General features: G+C 42.1%; 1 protein-coding gene across 1 annotated transcript in view; it reads left to right on the top strand.

Annotated features, from left to right (window-relative positions):
• The window catches only part of CCDC7 (coiled-coil domain containing 7), a 179993-nt gene that overhangs the window by 107896 nt on the left and 52308 nt on the right, over nt 1–19789 (top strand). Inside the window, exon 9 of the mRNA XM_036336754.1 lies at nt 7966–8041. Coding sequence (XP_036192647.1) covers nt 7966–8041 — 76 coding nt within the window. The remainder of the gene's footprint in view (nt 1–7965; nt 8042–19789) is intronic.

Here is a 19789-nt window from a genome sequence, read left to right as displayed (position 1 = left end):
GATAAACTCCCTTAGTCTTTTTTTTTTTTTTTTTTTTTTTTTGTCTGCAAAGCTCCTGATTTCCCCTTCAATTTTGAATGATAGCCTTGCTGGATAGAGTATTCTTGGATTCAGTCTCTTGCTTTGCATCATTTTGTATACTTCATTCAATTCCCTTCTGGCCTGATGTGTTTCTGTTAAGAAATCATTTGATAATCTGATGTTAGATCCTTTGTAAGTAACTCCCTGTCTCTGTCTTGCAGCCTTTATGATTATCTCTTTATTTTTAACATTTGACACTGTAATTATGATATGCCTTGGTGTGGGTCTTTTGGGGTTCATCTTGCTTGGGACTCTCTGTACTTGTGTGACTTTTTTCTTTTCCATATCAGGGAAGTTTTCCGTCATTATTTCTTCAAATAGATTCTCTAATTCTTGCTGCTCTTCTTTACCTGCTGGCATCCCTATTATACGTATGTTATTTTGTTTCATGTTGTCCCAAAGCTCCCTTAGGCTTTCCTCCTGCTTTTTATTTTTTTTCTCCCATTGCTGTTCAGATTGGGCTTGTTTCTCTACCTTATCTTCTAACTCACTAATTCGGTCCTCTGCTTCTTCTAGTCTACTGTTGAAACTTTCCAGCACATTTTTGATTGTAGCTATGTCATTTTTGATTTCTTCATGATTTTTGCATAGTTGTTGATTTTCTCATCCATCTGGTTTATGAACTCTATGACCATTACTCTGAATTCTTTTTCTGACATATTGCACGTGTCCGTTTCACTTATTTCCTTTCTTGGTGATTCCTCTTTTTCTTTCCTTTGGGGATTGTTTGTTGCCTTCCCATTTTAGCTCTCACAGGAAGGTCCAAGCACCGAGTTGCTAGGGTCTGAGCCATGTGAGGCTGGAGCATTGCACCATCTGAGCGTTACTGAAGAGCTCAGACACAGAGATGTCTGGATGCTGTGGTCAGCAGGAGCCTTGTGCACTGAGAGTCCAAGTCCCTGTGTGCCTGCGCTGAGAATCAGAATCATCGGTGCTCAGTGCAGCCTCGTGCATGTACCAAGAATCAAGGTCCCCGCGTGCGTGCTGAGAATCATGCACACCTAGAATCAGGGTCCTTGCACATGCACACTGAGAATTAGAGTCCCTGCATGCATGCACCAAGAATCTGAGTCCCCAAGCGCGGTCCAGGTATCAGAGTCCCTGTGTGTGTGTGTGTGTGTATGTGTGTGTGTGTGTGTGTGTGTGTGTGTGTGTGTGAGAATCGAGAATTGGAGTCTCTGGCTCTTTGTGCAGCCTTGCACGTGCTCCCAAGAATCAGGGTCCCTGTGCACACATGACGAGAAACAGAGTCCCTGTGTGTGGGCGCCAAGAATCAAAGTCACTGGTGCTCAGTGGAACCTTGTGCACGCACCTAGAATCAGTCTGTGTGTGCTGATAATCAGAGTTCCTGTGCACGCGTGATGAGAATCCCTTGGTGTGTGCGCCAAGAATCAAAGTCAGTGGTGTTCAGTGCAGCCTTGTGCAATGCCAAGAATCAGTCCACATGAACGCAACAAACAGAGTCCCTGTTTGCACGTGCCAAGAATCAGTGTGACCTTCAGCACATGTGCCGGTAATCAAAGTCCCTGGCCTCCCAGGGGGGCGGGTTTGCACCGTTGCCCGGTGTTGCGGGAGGCCCTATGCCACTTTAGCGGGCTGGCAGGATGGGGGATGCGCTCTGTGACTCACAGAAATCTGTGGCCAGGATGTCTGGTGTCTTGGTGTCCCTGGGTCTGCAGCTATGGTAGCAGGTCTTTGTCCAGTAGAGTCCCAGTTTGTATCTGAGGTCAGTCTGGGTGGTGGTGAGGCTAGAATCCTAGTCACAGCAGTTCTGTCCTTCAAGACGGCATGGTTTCTGTGCCAGCGCAGGCTGCCTGGGAATGTTTGCAGCAGCAGCAGGGTCTCACAGTCTAAGACTGCCCAGTCTGCCAGCCGCCAAAAATCCTGCAGGATCTAACTGTCCCTAGCTCACACACACACTCACTACGCATGTCCACACACTCTCCTTTTGCTTACTTACTCTCTCACACACACTCTCTCCTCACCATCTTTCTTCTTTCGGATTGGGTGTTTTTTGATCTTCTGCCTTCCAAATCACTGATTTTATCCTTTGCTTTATCTAATCTGCTGTTGATTTTTTTCTAGGGTATTTTTCATTTCAGGTTTTGTTTCTTCATTTTTTTTTCTTTCTTAAGAAGAGTGTTTTTTTTAAAATATATTTTATTGATTTTTTACAGAGAGGAAGGGAGAGGGATAGAGAGTTAGAAACATCGATGAGAGAGAAACATCTATCAGCTGCCTCCTGCACACCCGCCTCTAGGGATGAGCCTGCAACCCAGGTACATGCCCTTGACCGGAATCGAACCCGGGACCCTTCAGTCCGCAGGCCAACACTCTATCCACCAGCCAATCCAGTTAGGGCTCTTCATTTCTTATTATTATTTTTTTTAATAGTTTCTGCATTTTAAAGAATGTTCATTGTTTTTTGTGTGAGTTCTTACTGAGTTTATCTGTACATCCCCTTGAGAATTCTTATAACTATTTTCTGAACTCTGTTCTGGTAGCTTGCTTGTCTTCATTTCATTTAGGTTTTTTTTTTCTGTGTATTGCTCCAGTTTTTTCATTTGGGACATGTTTCTTTTTCTCCCCATTTAGGCTACCCCTCTGTATTTGATTCTATGTATTAAGTAAATCTGCTATGTCTCCCAGTTTTGGTATGATGCCCTTATATACTAGAAGTCTGCTGGGGCTCAGTTGTACAGTGTTACTGATCACCTGAGCTAAGTGCCCCAGGAATTTCCTTTTTGTGAGTGATGTGAACCCTCCTGATGTAGTTGAGTTTTTATTGCTTTTGGCCTGTTGGTTGGGTTGACCCTCTAGCTTGCTATGAATATTGACCTCAATCTGTAATGTATGAGCTCTGTGTACTGACCCCATGAAACAGATTTCACTCTAATTTTGTCTGGTGCCTGCTGAGATATCCTTTTGTGTATGTGCTACTTGTGGAGCTAATTGGGTCATGCTATGGTATGGTCTGAATCGCACCACTGAATATGTTGGTTATGGGGCCACTTTGGAGGTACTCCAGTGCAGATGAATATCAGGTGTTGCTTGTGACAGGCCCTGGGATATCTATTTGGAGCTACAATGTGATCCACAGTTTGTGATTGCTTCTGCTGGGCTTGGGTGTGCATGGGAAGGGCAAAGCTGTGCACCAAGGCCCATGTTCATAAGTATGGAGCCCAGGGGCAGGTCAGCAAAAGGCCCAAGGCTTCCCAAAATATGCCTCTACCTCTAGCTGATTGTTAGTTTCACTTAATTGAAAAAGCCTTTGGAGATATGTGAGTTGCATGAGGTAGGTTCTCAGTGAGTCACCAGGTAGGGGTGAGTGGTATTCACCAGATTGATACAGTTTCAAACTTGATGCCAAAACTGGATCTGAGGCCACTCACCAAGAGTCTCAGGATATAGCCACACAACTCAGTTTTTCCCAGAGTCTGCTTGGACCTCCTGGAGAGTCTTCTGCACAATGGGACGAGGCTGGCCAGAACCCACCGACTTTCCACAGAGTGCATGCTGGGCAGGTTGGGGCCACTGGGAGTCAGGCAGGTGGAAATTATGGTTCTCCATGGTGGACCTGTTGGAACAACTTTGGGAGTGTGGAATGCCACTGCTCTGGCATCAGGGGTAAAGTTTCTGGGTCACTGTTCTGGAATTCCTTTGTGGGGGTAGTGCATGGCTTAGAGAGTGTGGTGCTGCTGTTCTGGAACAGAGGGTGCCACTGCTCTGATTGCTTGGGGTCAGTGCCCTCTTGTGCTGCTCTGTCACACAGATGGCATGAAACTGCTGCTATCTCATGGCTGGATGAAGGGAAATGGCCGAGCCTCAGAGCCACACAACTCAATCTCTGATTCCTCCTGAGTTCACCTTCAATATCCTTCAAAAAAGTGTATACCACAGTCTTTTGCAGCAAACTTCTTGAAGGGTGTGAGCTCAGCAAGGCCAAGGCCAGGGATTTAGGGGGGTTGGTCTAATGCATTCACTAAGGCTGAGGTCTTAAAGAGGGGAATGCTTGATCCAGGAAGGATGGTGTCTATGGTGGTGTGGAAGAGTGACTAGGCACAGTAATCCTGGTGGCTGTTCTTTTAGCATTCTCACTGGAGCCACAAAACCCAGTCTGTCTTTAAACAACTCCAGTGTGCTCTGATGCACCCTTCCTCTACAAGGGTGAGTGGCTCTGGATGAAATTTGTGCAGTGGACTTTTAAGAGGGTGCCTGGATTTCTAGCAGACTCTGTCTCTCCCTGGCATAAAGAATCCATGCTAATTTTCACAGCCATATGTGATGTGGACATCTCTTCCTACCTCTGGTGCTTTGGGCTGTGGAGCCTGGTTTGTGGTTGAGACCCTACATAACTCAGGGGTGGACCTTTGCAGCTGAGATATACATCAGGATTCTCAGCTACCACACATGGGAATGAGGCCAGCCCTCCTTTAGTCTCTGCCCTTCTCAATGTGGCTTCTTCTGTAAGTCCTTGATTATAAGACTTTTATTTATCCAAAAGGTTAGTTATTCTATAATTTAATTCCAGCTTGGTTTTGAGAGGAGGTGAGTGTAACTTTCATCTACTCTGCTGCTTTTTCCTCCACCTGGTTGTTTGCTTTCTTATTGTTGAGTTTGAAGAGTTCTTTGTATATTTTGAACACAAGTGTTTCATCAGCTATGCATTTTGTAAAGATTTTCTTTCAGCCTATGGCTTATATTTTTACTAGAGGCCCAGTGTATGAAAATTCAGCCCGGCCTGCCCACTCTCACAGTCCGGGAGCCCTCAGGGGCTGGAGGCAACCTGGCAATCAGGGGGAGGCGACACCCCATTACACCTCTGCTGCTGCCACTGCCAGCAGCACAAGCCTCGGCTGGCCCTGGTTACCTGAGCCTTGGGTGGCCCTGGGTGGCTAGGCAGACGCCATCTGAGGCTTACCTGCACCTTGGGCCAGCCCTGGACAGCTGGGCAGCCACCATCCAAGGCTTGCCTGTGCCTCAGGCCAGCTCTGGGTGGCTGGGGGGCTGAGGGGACTGGGGGTCTCTGGAGGCAGGCACACAGAGTGGCCGGGCCCTCCTGGGGGGTGCCCGGCCTTGCTGTGCACCTGTGGCCCTGGCAGGGCTGAGGGGACTGGGAGCCACCATCTTGTGGCTGTGGGTGCTGCCATCTTTGAGGGCATGGCAATCAATTAGCATATTCCTTCCTTATTGGCTGTGGGCGCTGCCATATTTGAGGGTGGAGCAGTCAATTAACATATTCCCTCTTTATTGGCTGTGGGCACTGCCATCTTTGCAATGGCATGAGGGTAAATTAGCATCCCTTTTTATTAGATAGGATTGTCTTAGCAAGCATCTTGTACAGAGTAGAAGTTTTTAATTTTAATAAAGTTCAACTTTTTAGTTTTTTCTTTCACGAATTGTGCTTTTGGTGTTTTATCTAAAATATTATCTTTAAAGGCTAATCTAGGTTTTATCCTATATTCTAGAAGTTTTATAGTTTTGTATTTTACATTTAAATCTGTGATCCATTTTGAGTTAATCTTTGTAAAGGATGTAATGTCTGTCTAGATTATTATATTTTTTTGGCATGTAAATTTACAGTTTGTCCAGTCTCATATGTTGAAAAGACTAATCTATTTCCATTAAGACTAACCTTTTTGCCTTTGTTCTTTTGCCAAGGACCAGTTGACTATATTTGTATGAGTTTATTTCTGGGATCTCTACTCAGTTCCATTGATCTGTTTGTTTATCCTTTTGCAAACTCTCTGAATTATTGTAGGTTTTCTAGTAAGTCTTAAATTTGGATAGTGTCAGTTATTCTGCTTTATTCTCTAACTAGTGGCTCAGTGCACAAAATTCGTGCACAGAGGGATGTCCCTCAGCCCGGCCTGCACCCACTCCAATCTGGGACCCCCTGTGGGATTGGGCTTAAACCGGCGGTCAGACATCCCTTTCACAATCCAGGACTGCTGGCTCCTAACTGTTCACCTGCCTGCCTGCCTGATTGCCCCTAATCACTCTGCCTGCCAGCCTGCTTGCCCCCAACTGTCCCCCAACCAGCCTTCTCACCCCCAAATGCCCCCCCTTGCTGGCCTGATCCCCCCCAACTTCCCCCCTCGCTGTCATGATCACCCCCAGTGGCACCCCCTGCCATCCTGCTTGCCCCCTACTGCCTTCCCCACCAGCCTGCTTGACCCCAACTGCCCTGTCTACCAGCCTGCTCGCCCCCAACTGCCCCCCATGCCACCATACTTGCCCCAAACTGCCCCTCCCGCTGGCCTGAGCATGCCCAACCGAACCCCATTGCCAACCTGCTTGGCCCCAATTGCCTCCCCTGATGGCCTTCTTGCCCCCAACTGCCTCCCATGCTGGCCTGCTCGTCTCCTAGTGCCCCCCCCCCCCTTTCTGGCCTGCTTGGCCCCACCTGACACCCCCCCCCGCTGGTCTGCTCACCCCCAACTGCCCTCCTCCACCCCAGCCGCAGTCCTGCTCACCCCCAACTGGCTTCCCCTGCCAGCCTGCTTGCCCCCAACTTCTCCCACCACCTGCCTGATCACCCCCAACTGCCCTCCCTTCCTGGCCTGATCACCCTTAACCACCTCTGCCTTGGCCCTTCCACTATGACTTTGTCTAAGCAGCAGCCATGGAGCCTGGCTTGGATTCCTGGGTCTCTGGGGCGACCCAGGAAGCCAAGTCTCCTGCCTGCTCTGGCTGGCTCTGTGGTTCTGACCGGTGCTGCCATCTTCCTTGCACCAATTTGCATATTCCCTCCTTATTGGCTGGGCACCACCATCTTTATCGCAAACTGATGGTTAATTTACATGTTACTTTTTTATTAGATAGGATATTGTATTGGCTTCTCTTGATCTCTTGCCTTTCCATATTAAGTTTAGAATTTAGGTTGTTGATATCCACAAAATAACTTTCTGGGATTTTGATTGGGATCACATTGAATCTAAAAATCAAATTGGCAGGAACTGGTATCTTAAAATATTGAATTTTCTTATTGCAGTTATTCCCTATATACAAGCAATGAACAAAATAGAATTTGAAACTTTACACACACCATTTACATCCACACCAAAACCAAATACTAAGATACTAATCTAAGTAAATATGTACAAGATGTATATGATGAAAAGTACAACATTCTGATGAAAGAAATTAATGAAGATATAAATAAATGGAGAGACATCTCATGTCAATGAATAGGAAGGAACTGTGGTATGCTTTCATGTTACTTAACATTTTCTTTGCACTTGTAATGTTTTGTTTATATAGCAAAAACAGTGCAGGGACCGTTTTTTGTCGTATAATTCTTGTGTTTCAAGATTGAAGAGTCTTGTGTTACTACCCTAAGAGTTCACTGTTATGGATCCTCATTATCTTGAGTCCCTTTTAAGTAGCATCTTAGGTAACTTTTTGGGTTATTTGATTCAGCTGAAAATATTTAGCAAGGTTGTTAGATTCTTCCCATAGAATTTACTGGCTTAGCAGCAGCAACCAAAGCAGTTCTCTAAGCATCCTAAAGTCTTCTTATATACAATTTCAGAAGGAGGTCACACACACTGGACCTCAGTCCACTTTTGTCACTTATAGATGCATAGTTTTGATCATGTTATATAATCACTCTGAGCCTCAATTTATTTATTTGCAAATGGAGATAGTATCTTCCTTTTTTTTTGGTTTGAGAATTGGGAAACTATAAAGTAGTGTAGTGTCTTGCAAATGGCAACTATTTTTATCTTAAGCATTTTGTTCCTTGAGTACTTAATATGACCCTGCTGTCTCTTCCCTTTGCTTGTGTAGTTCTCACACATATAGACGTGAGTTATATCACCATGGAGGTAAACTTCAGTCATTTATAATATCTTTAAATATTTTCTTTTTTTTAAACAATAGAAACTATGTATTCAGTACCTAATCGACTGGACACCATGTTGAAAATATTTGAGAAACAGTCAAATATGTTAGAGAGGTAAGCTTTTAAAATAATTTTTTTCAATTATAAAACTGAATACGTATTTATTTTAGAAAAATTGGAAATAGAAGAAAATAATATTACTATTAAACTTTAGTGTTCTTACATCAATTTTTATGATATGTATAATTTTAAAGCTTAAAATTATAATCACACAGAATGTAAAATTGTATAGTTACAATGTGAAATAGTAGATCAGCTCCTCAAAATTTTAAAAATATAATTACTAAATGATTCAGCATTTTCATTTCTGGGTATATAACCCTCAAATTAAAATTAACATGTTGAAGAGATATTTATACACACATATTCATTGTAGCATTATAACAAGAGCAAAGAAGTGGAAGTAACCCAAGTGTGCAATGATGAATGAATGGATAAAGAAAATGAAATATATAAATACAATAGAATATGATTCAATATTTAAAAAGAAGGAAATTCTGACACATGGTACAACCTGAATGAACATTGGGGATATTATGCTAAGTAAAATGAGCCAGTCACATAAAGACAAAAGTTTTATGATTTCATTTATATGAGGTACACTGTGTAGTCAAATTCATAGAGACAGAAAGTAGAGTGGTGGTTGCCAGGGACTGGGGAGAATGGGGGATAGGGACTAGTTGAATGGGTACAGAGTTTCAGTTTTTCAAGATGAAAGAGTTCTGGAGATTGTTTGCACAACAATGTGAATATTTTTAACTGTATTATACACTTAAAAATGGTTAATAGACAAATTTTGTGTTATGTATATTTTAAAATTTAGAAAGTAAAAATTACAAACATACAAAATGTCACTTGTATATATATTTTTGACTTATTGATAATTTTTATAAATTCATAATTATTTTTAGGTGAATGTTTTAAAGTTAAACATATTCAGAAAGTTCATATCACTTAGTGTTTTCAAAAATTTTTATTTAGATTCAACATTGAAAAAGTAGGAAGTTTTGCATGATCATATTTTCTAGTTATAAAATCCAGTGATCAACAATTAATAAGGGGTGTCCCAAAATTTACGCAAGAAATAATTTTGATAGAAAACACAGGTTTATAATTAAAAATTATAAATTTTTATTGATTCATAAAGTATACTGTATAAGGATATGTAGGGAATAGCATATCAGGTAAATGGCCTCCACGGCTTTGCTGGCACGTACACACTCTTTTGTTATTGCCTGAGTAGCCGCATTTTCGAAGAAGAATGGTCCGATGATCCCTCCAGCCCAAAATCCGCACCAAACAGTGACACGTTGTGGATGCATTTGTTTCTCAACAATCACTCGTGGATTTTCTGAACCCCAAATTTGACAATTTTGTCGATTAAACAAGCCATCAGGACGAAAATGAGCTTCATCGAAATTCAGCCACATTTATGCAAAACAGTCATAGAAAATTTCAACAAAAGTTTAAAGAAAATGTAATGAAAGTCCAGGGAAGCTGCTAATAATGGAACTAAAGGATGTATGGCTTGTGCTCATTAATGGCCAGATTTTTGGTATGTAGGCCCTATTTACCATTTTCCCTTTTTAGAATCCTCCCTATTAGAAGGATAGGGTAAGAACTTGCGCAGCTTTGTCAGATGAAAGCTTTAACATGTTCTAGGGACATTATTAAAGAAGGAGGTTAATTTCCATGAATATTCTTTCCGTTGGACCATGGTATTAAAAGACATGTATACTATTATTTATTCTAGCTCCTCATATTAACTATTGGTGCTAATTACAGCTGGTTTTATAATTCCTGGGTATAACAGAAAGCTTTAGAAAGAATAGCTGAAGGGGTTACTTTATAGGAGAGAATTTCCAACTCAAATTGTGTTATTGTCAAAATAAGTTTCATAACACTTGTTTGGTTAGAATACCTTTTGTATATTTCTTTGCATGTCAAGAAATATCTTCAAAAGCACTGTGGATGACCTACTGTTCTTTCTGGTGGCTAAGGTTATATTAGTTATACAACTAGTATGCTGAAAAAACACATATTGTGGAATGAAATCACAAAGCTCTTTTTTTCCTTTGAATTCATTTATATTTGCTAATTTGGGTTAATTTCCCCTTGCTCCTGAATAAAAATTAGGGTATTCTGATTACTCTTAAAGAATAATTCATTTACATCTAAGTCACAAACACTGCTTTAAGTATAAAATTAATATTTCTTGTCAAATATTATAGTCAATATTTTAATTTTTATTCAAAGTTAAGACTTCTCTTCCTCTCCCATCCCAGTATCCCAGCTGGAGCTTGCTGGGACATGTGGTTAGCTTTTAGCTTTTATATTTTTAAAAACATATTTTTATTGATTTCAGAGAGGAAGGGAGGGGAAAAGAGAAATAGAAACATCAATGATATTTCTTCATACCCTCTGCCTCCTACATGCCCCTTACTGGGTATTGAACCTGTAACTCAGGCATGTGCCCTGACCAGGAATTGAACCGTGACCTCCTGGTTCATAGGCTGATACTCAACAATTGAGCCATGCCAGCCAGGCTGGCTTTTCTCTTTTATTGCTTTCTTTCCCATTAAGTAGTTGTGGTTTCTGTTCTTCATGTGTTTGGAAAAGGAGAGAAGAAAGGTAGGATATACAAGAAAGGTCTTGATTGTCACTGCCTTCCTTCTCTATAACTAGAGATAACATAAGAATTTTTCTGAATATTCTGTTTAAAGTGCCTTTCTAGGCTTGAGATAAGGTTAACCATATTCACCCCTCCCTTAAGGGTTTGGGTTAGGGCCCAAGACACCTGATAGTTCTATACAAAGAAATATTCTTTCTAAATCTTCTGTCACAACTCTTTTATATTGTTCATATTGGTGAAAGGTTTTAGCGCTCTTTCTTGAATGCCTATTTTTTTTCCAAGTGATAATAGTCATCTGCCTAACCTCATATTTTGATATGTGATGCTGTTAATACAGGATGTGTCAAATGTCTTAGTGTGGTTTTAAACTTTAAAAACGTCAGAACTATAATAATACAGGTATTATAAACATTGCAATTTGATTATATACATTTGTTTTGCACTTATTTAAAATTTTTTGAATACAAATTAAAAAATATTTTTTTTGCCAAAACCGGTTTGGCTCAGTGGTTAGAGCGTCAGCCTGTGGACTGAAAGGTCCCAGGTTCGATTCCGGTCAAGGGCATGTACCTGGGTTGCGGTCACATCCCCAGTAGAGGATGTGCAGGAGGCAGCTGATCGATGTTTCTCTCTCATCGATGTTTCTAACTATCTCTCTCCCTTCCTCTCTGTAAAAAATCAATAAAATATATTAAAAAAAATTTTTTTTAGTTAAATTTTTTGCTTGGGTCTGCATTTTCTATATTCAGTCAGAGAGATTGAAACAAAATTTATTGTTCAAAATTCACAAAACTATCTTATGTTAAGGAAGTGGAAATAATTAAGCTGTCAGATTTTTTATTTTTTGTAAGTCATGGCATTTATATCTCTGAAGTCATTGGTGCTTAAAACTACATTAAAACTTTTAGAACATACTGAATTTATTGAACTTCTACCAGGTGGCTGAGTGCTTAGGTCAAAATCCTAAATCAAATTAGTCTGAGCAGAAGACATTTTATTACTAAGATTATGGGTAGTTCATTGAGCCTAATGATAGCAATATGGCTCGGTATTAGAAACAAGTATAAACCAGAACTTGAACACTATCAAGATACTTTTCAAAACATTTTTATTATTATTTTGTATTAGTTTTAGCTGTACAGCTTGGTGGGTAAACAACTGTATAATTTACAAAGTATTCCCACTGATATTTCTATTACCTTTCTAGCACCACACATAATTATTATAATATTTTTTATGCTATACTTTACAAGCCCATGACTACTTTGTAGCTATCAATTTCTCCTTCTTTAAAAAATAATTTTATTGATTTCAGGGAGGAAGAGAGAGATAAAAACATCAGTGTTGAGAGGGAATCAACACTGGGCCCAATTTCTACTTCTTAATCCCTTTACCTCTTTCATCTGGTCTCCCAATCCCCATCCCCTCTGGCTACTATCAGTCTGCTTATCTGTGAGTCTGTTTCTGTTTTGTTTGCTCATTAATTTTGTTCTTTAGATTCCACATATAAGTGAAATCATATGGTATTTATCTTTCTCTGACTGAATTATTTCACTGACCATAATACCCTTGAGGTCCATGCTGTTGCAAATTGTGAGATTTCAAATATGGCCAAGTAATATTCCATTATATATACCACAACTTTTTAAAATGTTTCTTTTAAATATATATATATATATATATATATATATATATATATATATATATGTATATATATATATATTTTTTTTCTTTCTTTCTTGATTTCAGAGAGGAATGGAGAGAGAGAGATAGAAACATCAATGATGACAATCATCAATTGGTTGCCTCCTGCATGCCCCCTGCTGTGGATTGAGCCAGCGACCCTGTGCCCTGATTGGGAATCAAACCTGACCTCCTGGTTTATACATTGACACTCAACCACTGAGCCTCATTGACATCACTACACCACAATTTTTTTATCCACTCATCTACTAATGGGCTTGCTTCCATATCTTAGCTATTGTAGATAGTGCTGCAATGCACATATGGGGTGAATATATTCGTTCAAATTAGTTTTTTGGGTTTCTAATATGAACTAATAACTGGGTCATAGGAAGGTCGATTTTTATTTATTTATTTTTTTATATTTTTATTGACTTCAGAGAGGAAGGGAGAGGGAGAGAGAGATAGAAACATCAATATGAGAGCGAATCATGGGTTGCCTCCTGCATGCCCCCCACTGGGGATTGAGCCCACAAACTGAGCATGTGCCCTTGACCGGAATCGGACCTGGGACCCTTCAGTCTGCAGGCCAACTGAGCCAAACCAGCTAGGGCCCCATTTTTTTTTTTTTTTTAAAGAAACTCCGTACTGTTTTCCATAGAGGCTGTACCATTCTGTATTCCCATGAACAGTGCACAAGGGTTCCCTTTTCTCTGAATCCATGCCAGCACTTGTTGTTTGTTGATTTATTGATGATAGCCATATGACATGTGTGAGGTGATATCTCATTGTGGTTAATATATGACAAAGGAGGGAAGAATGTACAGTGGGGTAAAGTCAGTCTATTCAATAAATGGTGTTGTAAAATTGTACAGACACATGCAAAAAAAAATGAAACTAGACCACTTTCTTATACCATACACAGAAAATTCTCGAAATGGACTAAAGACTTAAATGAAAGACTCAAAACCATAAAATCCCTAGATGAAAACATAGGCAGTGAAATTTCTGACATATCTCTTAGGAATACTTCTTATGATGTATCTCCTTGGGCAAGGAAAACAAAACAAAAATAAATAAATGGGATTACATCAAATTAAAATGTTTTTGCACAGCGGAGGAAACCATGAACAAAAGGAAAAGACAACCTACTGTATGGAAGAAGATATTTGTCAATGATACATCTGGTAAGGGGTTAATATAAAAAATTCATAAAGAACTCATACTACTACTCAACAACAACAAAAAATCCCAAAATATTCAATTAAAAAATGGGCAGAGGACTTGAATAGATACTTCACCAGAAAGGACATATAGATGGCCAATAGACACATGAAAAGATGCTTACGACCCCCCCCCCTTTTTTTCTACTCCATACATGAACGTTATTTTCTCCCATTGCAGACCCTTTCTTTCCATTTTTTTTTTTTTTTGGTTAATTTATTTTTCCCATAGGTGGGAAGCCATCCTTGATTGCTGACAATTCCTAAGGTTTAATCTTTCAGCTTTAGTCACTGTGAGGGATAGTACTGAATAAGTCTATAAGTGAGAATATCTCTAGTTCAGCTGGAACAGGTACCTATTTTTGGACCAACCAACTCTAGTCAAATTATATTGATTCAGAGGGGTGAAGGAGGGGATTCTCAAAAAAAGGGGTGAGGTCTATTTCTGAAATACTTAGTAATGATCAGAGTAATGGGATGAAAGTCATGTTAATATAGAATAACATAAAGAAAAAAGGATAGTATTTTATTATTATGCATGAATTATACAGTGGCACAATAGGGTAATCATGCTGGTTTTGGGGAGAGCTAATAGACCTATTCATGAGGATCTGGTCAAGTTGTTGGTCTAACTGTTGATCTGTAGTGAAAGGGGGGAATGAAAAAATAAGTATATATCCAGGGGACCTTGAAAAGTTCTTACTTTATTTATGGGACAAGTTGGGGTTCCAACTAAAGATTGGATTATAAGATGGTTTGTGAAAGCATCCTATCTAATAATAGACAAACATGGTAATTGACCGTACCTTCGCTATGCCTCCCATGGGCTAATCAGCGTGATATGCAAATTAACCGCCAACAAAGATGGCTGCTAATTTGCATACTGCAGGCAGGGCAGGTCAGAGCCATCCAGCCTGCCCTGCTGCTATCCGGGCTTTCTATTTGCCACCTGGGGCGGTGGGGCGGGACAGGGCCATCCTGCCTGCCCTGCCACCATCCGGGCCTGCAATCTGTGACCTGGGGCGATGAGCATCCTATGTGCTACCTAACCCGGGGTGGCTGGGGGCGGGGGGCAGCAGCGATCGGCCGGCCTGCCCTGGCGTCCCATGTGCGACCCGACCCAGGGTGGCGGGGCGGGACTGTGTAGCTCCTCTGTCACCCCAGCTTCCTCATCACAGCTCCCTTGGGGGCCTAAGCCTTTAGTCGGACATCCCCCGAGGGCTCCCTTGCTGCCAGCAGGATGTCTGATTGCAAGCTTAGGCCTGATCCCCCAGGGAGGGATCCCCCAAAGGGTCCTAGACTGCAAATGGGTGCAGGATGGGCTGAGGGACCCTCCACCCCTCAAGTGCACAAATTTTTGTGCACTGGGCCTCTAGTACTACAGAATGCTGAAAGCTGTAGTACAGTGTTGGTGATGAAATTGTCAACATTGGTGAGAACACTGCCTATCGTCAGAATCATGTATAGTCCTGATGGAAAAGCAGGCCTTTTAAGAGATCCATCATGTTATCTCTAAGAACGCATAGGGTCAGAAGTGAGGTTAGCAGGCTGTTTTATCTTTCCAATTGTCTTTAGCTCAGCTACATGTGTCATAGGAAGTTATATAAAAATGGAGTCATATTATCTCCAACTAGAGGCCCAGTGCATGAAATTTGTGCACTCAGAGGGGTCCTTCAGCCCAGCCTACACCCTCTCTCAGTCCAGGAGCCCTGAGGGGATGTCTGACTGATGGCTTAGTCCCGCTCCCAACAGAAGCCAGAAGTCGGATATCCTTAGTGCTGCTGTGGAGGCGGGAGAGGGTCCCACCACTGCTGCTGCGCTTGCCAGCTGTGAGCCCAGCTTCTGGCTGAGTGGTGCTCCCCCTGAGGGATTGGGCCAAAACTGGCTCTCCAACATCCCCTGAGGGGTCCTGGATTGTGAGAGGGCTCAGGCCAGGCCGAGGGACCCCACAGATGCATAATCAGGGTGCGAGAGAGATGCGGGAGGTTGGCCAGCCAGGGAGGGACCATGAGAGGGCTCCATGGCACGTCTGGCTCATCTGGCTCAGTCCTGATCGGCCAGATTCCAGCAGCAAGCTAACCTACCAGTCTAAGTGTCTTCCCCCTGGTGGTCAGTACATGTCATAGCGACCGGTCAACCAGTTGACTGCCCCCTGGTGGTCAATGCATGCCATAGTGACTGGTCAACTGTCTGCCCCCTGGTGGTTAGTGTATGTCATAGCGAGCGGTTGAGTGGCCTTAGCATATCATTAGCATATTATATTTTGATTGGTTGAATGGCCGACTAGACACTTAGCATATTAGGTTTTTATTATATAAGATGCGGCAAATTTAAAGTTGTTGAATGAACTTCAGTGGCCAGCTAGGGCATTGGCAAGGCAAAAACATCCATCTGATCAAAAATATAATGACAGAGTCTTCATACCATTAAAAAAAACTAAATTTAATGTTGATTACAGACCTAAATGTAAGAAAACAAAATTATAAATATAGGGAAATGCATTTTATTCTATCAAAATTTGAAACATCTTGTTCAAAAAATGAATCAAAGTTTAAAGATAAGCCATGGACTAGGAGAAAATTATTGTGCACATACAAGACAAAGGAATGATAATAAGAATATATAATTCCATAAAAAGGCAAACAATTCTCAAAAAATAGGCAAAGTATATATAATTTAAGGAAGAGACAAAAATGGCCAGTAAACATTTTAGAAGATGCACAATCAGAATTGTGATCTGGGAAATACAAAACAAAATAGCAAAAATACATTTAATAAAAAGAAAGAAAAAAAAATAAAAATGAATCTTGTTGCCTATGTTTTCTTCCAGAATTTTAATGTTTTCATGACTTACATGTAAGTCTTTTATCCATTTGAGTTTATTCTTGTGAATGGTGTAAGTTGGTGGTCTAGATTTATCTTTTTGGTATGTATCTGTCCAATTTTACCAGCATCATTTATTCAGGAGACTGTTTTTACTCCATTATATGCTCTTAGCTCTTTTTTCAAATATTAATTGAGCATAATGGTTTGGGTTGATTTCTGGGTTGCTGTTCTGTTCCATTGATCTATATGCCTGTTCTTATGCCAGTACCAGGCTGTTTTGATTACAGTGATTTGTAGTATCCTATCTAATAAAAGAGAAAGATGGTAATTAGCGTACGAACGCTACCCTTCCCATTGGCTAATCAGAGAGATATGCAAATTAACTGCCAGCCAAGATGGCGGCCGGCAGCCAGGCAGCTGATGTGAACAGGGAGGCTTGCTTGCTTCAGTGACGGAGGACTCCAACGTTCCCCGCCTGACTTTTCGGCCTCTCAGCTGCAACTCTAAGCAACTATGTTGCAAATATAGAAGCTAAAAAACCCCCAGAAACCTGCTTTACTCAGCCAGGCTTCAGCCAGCCGGACCGCAACATTGTATCAAATACAGACGGTAAACAAAGGCCAGAAACCTGTTTTCAGCAGCCGAGGCCTCAGAGCTAAAGCTGGCCCCCAGAATAAAAAAAAGAAAAAAAGGAGTGGTTGGGAGCTTCAGTCACCCGTCAGCCTGAAAATGGCCCTCAGCCCCTCAGCCAGACTGGCCAGGCACCCCAGTGGGGACTCCCACCCTGATCCAGGACACCCTTCAGGGCAAACCAGCCAGCCCCACCCATGCACCAGGCCTCTATTCTATATAGTAAAAGGGTACTATGCCTACTGGCACCGGGATCAGCAGAGCCACAAGGCCTCCTGGCACCAGGATCAGCGTGACAGGGGGCAGCGCCCAAACGCCCTGATCGCCCTGCAGCTCTGTGTGTGACAGGGTGCAGCGCCCTAACCCCCTGATCGGCCCTGCTCTGTGGGTGATAGAGGGCGGTGCCCCCCCCCCCCACCCCACGGGCCCTGCTCTGTGTGTGACAGGGTAGAGCCATAACCTCCCCATTGGCCCTGCCCTGAGTGTGACAGTGGCGGCGCCCCAACCCCCTGATCCGCCCTGCTCTGTGTGTGACGGGGGGCGGTGCCCCAACCCCCCTGATGGGCCCTGCTCTGTGTGTGACAGGGGGCGGTGCCCCAACTCCCCTATTGGCCCTACTCTGTGCGTGACAGGGGGGAGCTCCTCAACCCCCTGATCGGCCCTGCTCTGTGTGTGACAGGGTACGGAGCCCCAACCCCCCTGATGGGCCCTGCTCTGTGCATGACAGGGGGCAGTGCCCCAACCCTCTGATCCTCCCTGCTCTGTGCATGACAGGGGGTGGTGCCGCAACTTCCCTATTGACCCTGCCTTGAGTGTGACAGGGGGCGGTGCCCCAACCCCCCAATTGGCCGTAACCTGAGTGTGACTAGGGGTGGCATCACAACCTCCAGATCCGCCCTGCTCTGTGCATGACAGGGGGTGGTGCCCCAACTCCCCAATCAGCCCTGCTCTGAGCCCGACCAGGGGCTGCACCTAGGGATTGGGCCTGCCCTCTGCCACCTGGGAGCAGGCCTAAGCCAGCAGGTCGTTATCTCCTGTGGGGTCCCAGACTGCGAGAGGGCACAGGCCAGGCTGAGGGACCCCCTCTCCCCCCCCCGCCCCGAGTGCACAAATTTTTGTGCACTGGGCCTCTAGTAGTTTTATATCTGGTATTGTGATCCCTTCAAGTTTGTTCTTGTTTCTCAAGATTGCTGTGGCTATTTGGGTTATTTTTTGGTCTTATACAACTCTTTAGAATATTTGTTCCAAATCTGTGAAATATGCCGTTGGTATTTTAAGAGGGATTGCATTGAATATGTAGATTGCTTTGGGTTGTATGGACACTTTAATTATGTTAATTCTACCAATCCATGAACACAGTATATTCTTCCAGTTGTTTATATCTTCCTCTATTTCTTTTTTCAGTGTCCTGTAGTTTTCCAAGTACAGGTCTTTTATCTCTATTACCTGGGTTAAGTTTATTCATAAGTATCTTTATATTTTTTATTGTAATGGTAAGTAGGATTGTTTTATTCATTTCTCTATCTGAGAATATATTATTGGAGTATAAAAATGCCACAGGCCCTAACCGGTTTGGCTTAGTGGATAGAGCGTCGGCCTGCGGACTCAAGGGTCCAAGGTTTGATTCCAGTCAAGGGCATGTACCTTGGTTAGAGGCAAATCCCCAGTAGGAGGTGTGTAGGAGGCAGCTGATCGATGTTTCTCTCTCATTGATGTTTCTAACTCTCTATCCCTCTCCCTTCCTCTCTGTAAAAAATTAATAAAATATATTTTTAAAAATAATAAGAAAATGCCACAGATTTCTGGGTATTAATTTTGTATCCTTCTACATTGCAGAAATCATTATTCAATCTAGTAGTTGTTTGGTGGAGTTTTTAGGGTTTTCTATGTACAATATCATGTCATCTCCAAATAATAACACTTTTACTTCTTCTTTTCAATTTGGATGACTTTTTTTTTTTAAAATATATTTTATTGATTTTTTACAGAGAGGAAGGGAGAGAGATAGAGAGTTAGAAACATCGATGAGAGAGAAACATCGATCAGCCGCCTCCTGCACACCCCCTACTGGGGATGTGCCCGCAACCCAGGTACATGCCCTTGACCGGAATCGAACCTGGGACCTTTCAGTCCGCAGGCCGACGCTCTATCCACTGAGCCAAACCGGTTTCGGCCAATTTGGATGACTTTTATTTCTTCTTCTTATTTGATCCCTGTGGCTAAGCCTTCCAGTACTATTTTGAATAAGAGTGGTGAAAGCAGACATCCCTGTCTTGTTCCTGTTCTTAGGGGAAATGGTTTTAGTTTTTGCCCATTGCGTATGATTTGATTGTAGAGTTGTCATATTTGGCCTTTATTATGTTTAGGAATGATCCCTCTAATCCCCTTTGCTGAAAGTTTTTTTTTTTTTATCAAAAATGGGTGTTAGATTTTGTTTAATACTTTTTCTGTGTCTGTTGATATGATCATGTGATTTTTGTCTTTCAATTTGTTTATGTCATCTATTGACTTGTGGACATTGTACCAGCCTTGCAGCCTTGAAATAAATCTCACTTAATCATGGTGTATCATCTTTTTAATATATTGCTGGATCCAATTTGCTACATTTTGTTGAGGATTTTAGTGTCTATGTTTATCGGGGATATTGGCCTGTAATTCTCTTTTTTGGTAGCATCTTTATTTGGTTTTGGAATTAGGGTAATGCTGGCCTCATAAAAAGAGCTTGAAAGTGTGTTCCTTCCTTGGGATTTTTTGAAATAGTTTGAGCATGATAAGTGTTAGTTCTTCTTTGAATATTTGATAAAAATC

The sequence above is a fragment of the Myotis myotis genome, unplaced genomic scaffold (assembly GCF_014108235.1).
Source record: "Myotis myotis isolate mMyoMyo1 unplaced genomic scaffold, mMyoMyo1.p scaffold_m19_p_1, whole genome shotgun sequence".
Classification (NCBI taxonomy): Eukaryota; Metazoa; Chordata; class Mammalia; order Chiroptera; family Vespertilionidae; genus Myotis; species Myotis myotis.
The sequence above is the reverse complement of the archived record's forward strand: the minus strand, read 5'-3'. Positions and strand labels throughout refer to the sequence as shown.